Source organism: Engraulis encrasicolus, chromosome 11, assembly GCF_034702125.1.
Source record: "Engraulis encrasicolus isolate BLACKSEA-1 chromosome 11, IST_EnEncr_1.0, whole genome shotgun sequence".
Classification (NCBI taxonomy): Eukaryota; Metazoa; Chordata; class Actinopteri; order Clupeiformes; family Engraulidae; genus Engraulis; species Engraulis encrasicolus.
In genome coordinates, this window is record NC_085867.1 from 19,130,705 (window position 1) to 19,135,704 (window position 5,000).

Genomic DNA, 5,000 nt, shown 5'->3' on the forward strand with positions numbered 1-5,000 from the left:
ATAAACACATGCACTGTGTTTTATTTTATGACATTGTTGCATTGATTGAGATTATATCATTGTTTGCCATCTGGCAAGCAGCGGTACACCAATAGCTAGAATTGATGCTACACTATGTCTCACTCATATGTGTAGTTGCCGTCAGAGATGAAGAATAGCTCCCATTCTCCATTGGAGCTAATGTATACATCATATCACATTCATATGTGTAGCTGCAGGAAGGATGTATACAGTAAGTCAAGCAATTGGTGTTGCTGATGCAATAGCATATCACCATCTTGATCAAATGAAATAATACATTCTATTTTGCCTTAAAGGATAACTTCTGCCAGAGATTTATTTTTCAGCCTTCAGCCTTTTCCTGGTCATTGTAATGGGGGGGTATGTTTACCTTTAAAAAAAACATCTTGATTTATTCCCAATAACATCCAAAAGGTTATTCAACATCAGCAGACAACTAGCAAACAGCGATACCCTTTGGGATAATATTTGGAGTAGGCCTATGTTAAGAAGATTTTGAATGTAAACAAAATCTGCCCCCATTAGAATAGCTCAGATCTCGGAAAGGGCTGAGTCAAAAAATGCAGCATCACCGGGTACTGACAAGTCAAGGGTAGCGTGAGCAATACAACAGCATATTGAAATGAGTAGAAGTTATCCTTTAAATGTTCTTCTTATGGCGGTGGCCTATAGTAAAATCACCTACACCTTCGGTGGAGCAGAAGCTGGAAAAAAGTTAGAAACCTTTTAAACAACGCACACATGATCTGATCTGATGATGACATAAAAAAGCAAGTAGGAAGCAGAAGCTTCATCTCAATACAGTATGGTTGGTAGCCTAACACTTTATAATAACGGATGCATAAAAAGCATTATAAAGACTTTGTAAATAATAAAGTAATGATGAGCAAAACATTAACAAATGTTTTTATTATTGACTACGTTTATAACTACTCACTAACTATTTACTACTTTATAAAGCATCTACAAATAATATGTGTAGTATTTTTTATTAATTTACAATTTACAATTTATAACGTATAAAAGAAATGCATTCCATTAACCACTCATTTACAAAAATATGTTAATATTGTTGAATGTTAAAAATATGAATCATTGGTTACGTAATTATTTGCTAAGTTTTTATAATGCATTTTATATATCCCTTATTATAAGTGTATACCGTATGGTTTCCTCTGCTTTTCTTCTCATCCTCCTCCACCACCAGTGAAGCACTTATTAGCCAGAGCTCCGGATGAGCGCGGCAGCACACCTACACACTAGTGCATGTGGACGGGTATTTATAGCTCCAACACTGATATAACAGTCTTCTGCTCAACCAGGCCAACAGAGGAAGAAGAAAAAACAAAGCAACTGGAGAGACTGGACTCAATCCTGCAGTTCATCTAAGTTCTTTTCCTGACAGAGGCAAAAAAGCTTGTTTGAGAGATAGCCAATAGGTATCTTCTTTCATTCAATGCGCGTGCGTGCGTGCGTGTGTGTGTGTGCGTGCGTGCGGGCGTTTGTGTGTGTGTGTGTGTGTGTGCGTGCGTGCGTGCGTGCGTGTGTGTGTGTGTGTGTGCGTGCGTGCGCGTGCGTGCGTGTGTGTGTGTGTGCGTGTGTGTGTGTCTGATGACTTCCTTCCTGTGGGCCGAGGGGTAGGATGGAAAAGAAGATAACACAGTTACTGTACATCCTCCTCCACCTCCCCCCTGGACTCATCATTTAGACCAGAGAAGGCCTGTGGCTGCTGCCCTCCTCGTACACACAGACCATTCTCAGGTTCCTTGAAATCCACTTCACTACTGAGTAATGCACCATCTGCAAGAGAATAGTAGCAGTTCACTTCCCCCTTGATGCTCTATACCAGTGGTTCTCTACTGGAACAGTCTTGGGACCCACCATTTTTCACTCTCATTCGGTTGCGACCCAATTTTTTTAGCTTTCAAGTCAATTCAACGCAATTCTCAAAATGTAACCAAGACTCGAATGACTGGTTGCACGCTAACTATCTCGCATTACATTCAGATTGTATCTATGACAACAGATGACACAGAGTTTACTAGCCTATCAAAATAAAAGTGGTGAATTTTTTTTAGAATAACGTTTTTTTTACACCAAGGCTCCGCGACCCATCCATGACCCCTCCGCGACCCACTTTTAGGTCGCGACCCACCAGTTGAGAAACACTGCTCTATACAGTGTATCTCTCTCTCTCTCTCTCTCTCTCATACATACATGCACACAATGAAAAAATCACGTAAAATTCACACACGTACACACACACACACACACACACACACCAGCATACACACACACACACACACACACACACACACACACACACACACACACATTTTGCTGCAAGCATTCACATGACTGGCCTGTGTGTGTGTGTGTGTGTGTGTGTGTGTGTGTGTGTGTGTGTGTGTGTGTGTGTGTGTGTGTGTGTGTGTGTGTGTGTGTGTGTGTGTGTGTGTGTGTGCTGAGTCATCTGAGCTGGGGAACACAAGGTCATGCTGAGCAGCACTAGCAGCAATCTACAGCCTTCAGGGCCACAACAGCTCATGTCACACACACACACACACACACACACACACACACACACACACACACACACACACACACACACACACACACACACACACACACACACACACACACACACACACACACACACACACACACACACACACACACACACACACACACACACACACACACACACTGTCCAGCACACACACATGCAGACACATGTGCGTGTGCACACTCACACACATACACCTTCAGGGCCACAGAACCTCATGTCACACACACATGCACTAACTCAAACGCATGCACATTCACACACTCGGACACGCACACATGCGCGTGCACATAAACATACACACACACACACACACAGAGCCTTTAATGTGACCATTTTTCCTTTGAGCCTCAGTGGCCTGCCATGACCCAGTCAAGCACCAACACACACACACACATGGTTACTTGTTCCTAGCTTGCGGTCTTCTCTGTCCTCACACCTGCAGTAAGCCATGATCTGAAATGTTTTGTTATCCTTTTTTTCTCGTTTCATTCTCTCTGGTTCTTTTTAACACCACCCCCACCCCCGGGATCGTGTTGGGCCAGGTATTGCAATGACCACGGGTACAGTATAGTCCCATTATCCTAACTCCCGTACTCCACCTGTGGGTACAGTATAGTCCCATTATCCTAACTCCCGTACTCAACCTGTGGGTACAGTATAGTCCCATTATCCTAACTCCCGTACTCAACCTGTGGGTACAGTATAGTCCCATTATCCTAACTCCACACGGGTACAGTATAGTCCCATTATCCTAACTCCCGTACTCAACCTGTGCTCGTGACCTTGCTTCGCTGAAGCCCCGCCTCTGTGAAGAAAACAAAGTTTCCCCGCTGCCTGTTGGCCTCGCTACAACTATTATTGGGGGACGTTTCCCCATCTAACATCCCAATTCCAAATGAGAAAATTACTTTTGAATTGCGCTTTTGCGAGATATTGAATAAAACACTTCTGTCCTCAATGGCATCTTGCAACATCAACATGAGGCCACAAGCACAAAGGAGGACAAGACTTGAAATAGTGGAGAGAACCCCATGACTGTCACTTTGTCCCCCCGCAGTGTGTTCCAGTCATCTGCAGGGAGTGCTACATACACTCTTTGACAAACACACACACGCACAGACACACACATACACACACACACACACACACACACACACACAAAATCACGTGCGCAACATACACCAAACACACACAACCACACACACACAATATCACGTGCAGCACGCAAACACGCACACGCACGCACGCGTGCACGCATGCACACACGCACACACACGCACACACACACACACACACACACACACAAAAGCTCTTGTTCTTTTCTATTTTTGTCGTTCTGTTTTCAACAGTCTCTTTTTTTCCCTCCGTCTTCCCCAGGAATGCAGGGCAGGAGAATCTGCTGTGCAGTTTAGGAAATGGCCCCAGGAACTGCATCGGAGTGCAGCTGAACCTCGTCTTTCTCAAGGTACTGCCACCAAACACTCAGACATAAGTGTGCTGTGTGTGTGAATGAGTGCGTATACATGCAGTTCAGTATCCCGAATATGATCGGGATATTAAGTATCCCGAATTTGCGTTTGAGCATATAAACACTTCAGTATGCCGAATAAGCCCTTATTCAGGATACTGAGAAATCGGGATATGCTAGGTGGAGTATTCCGAAAGAAGCCGGGATACTGACGCATGTACACACCTTATCCCGAATACAGGGGCTTCCCATAGAACGCTGTTGCTGGTATCCAGGCTACACGCATTTGAAGAGAATTCTTTAACGGCCAAGAATGTAGACTGGGATATAACGTTCTGTGCTCATATAAACACCTAATTCCGAAGATGATCATAACCGGGATATGCCTCATATTCAGGATACTGAACTGCATGTAAACGCACTCAATCTGTGTATATAATGTATGTTTTTGTAGTTTGCAACTGTACATTGTAGTTGATGAAAGACGTGCTTGGAGAAATATATGCTTCTGTGTGTAGTGCATTTAGGCCAGGAGACATAACAGGTGTGGAGTTTGCCTGTGTCTGTGTGTAGTGCATTTAAGCCAGGACTGGGTGGGCGGGCGGTAACACAGCAATGTCAACAGTGGGGCTGAGACTGGTACTCTGGCATACAGGGCGTTTTCCCAGTGGGCCGACAATCCTCAGAGGGCAATGCTTTTGTTTTTTGGTTGATTTGTTTGATTCAATGTTTTCCTCATAGACCGGCCCACAATTTAGATGGGGCAGCCCATCGGTACATCCAGCGCAGAGCCTATGTTGTAACCTAACTGTCACCAAAATTGAAATGGCTATGTCTTAATCTGTTACTTAAAGGGATACTGTCCCATTTTTGGAAATAAGCTTATTTTACACCTTCCCTTGAGTTAGATAATAGGGTTTTACCGTTCTCCTGTACTTTCAA

The 5,000-nt window shown here is 43.9% G+C and overlaps 1 protein-coding gene across 1 annotated transcript in view; it reads left to right on the top strand.

The window, feature by feature from the left end:
* LOC134458834 (putative cytochrome P450 120) overlaps positions 1-5,000 on the top strand; it is an 83,462-nt gene that overhangs the window by 67,490 nt on the left and 10,972 nt on the right. The window contains exon 10 of the mRNA XM_063211240.1: positions 3,968-4,055. Within this exon, the coding sequence (XP_063067310.1) occupies positions 3,968-4,055 (88 nt within the window). The remainder of the gene's footprint in view (positions 1-3,967; positions 4,056-5,000) is intronic.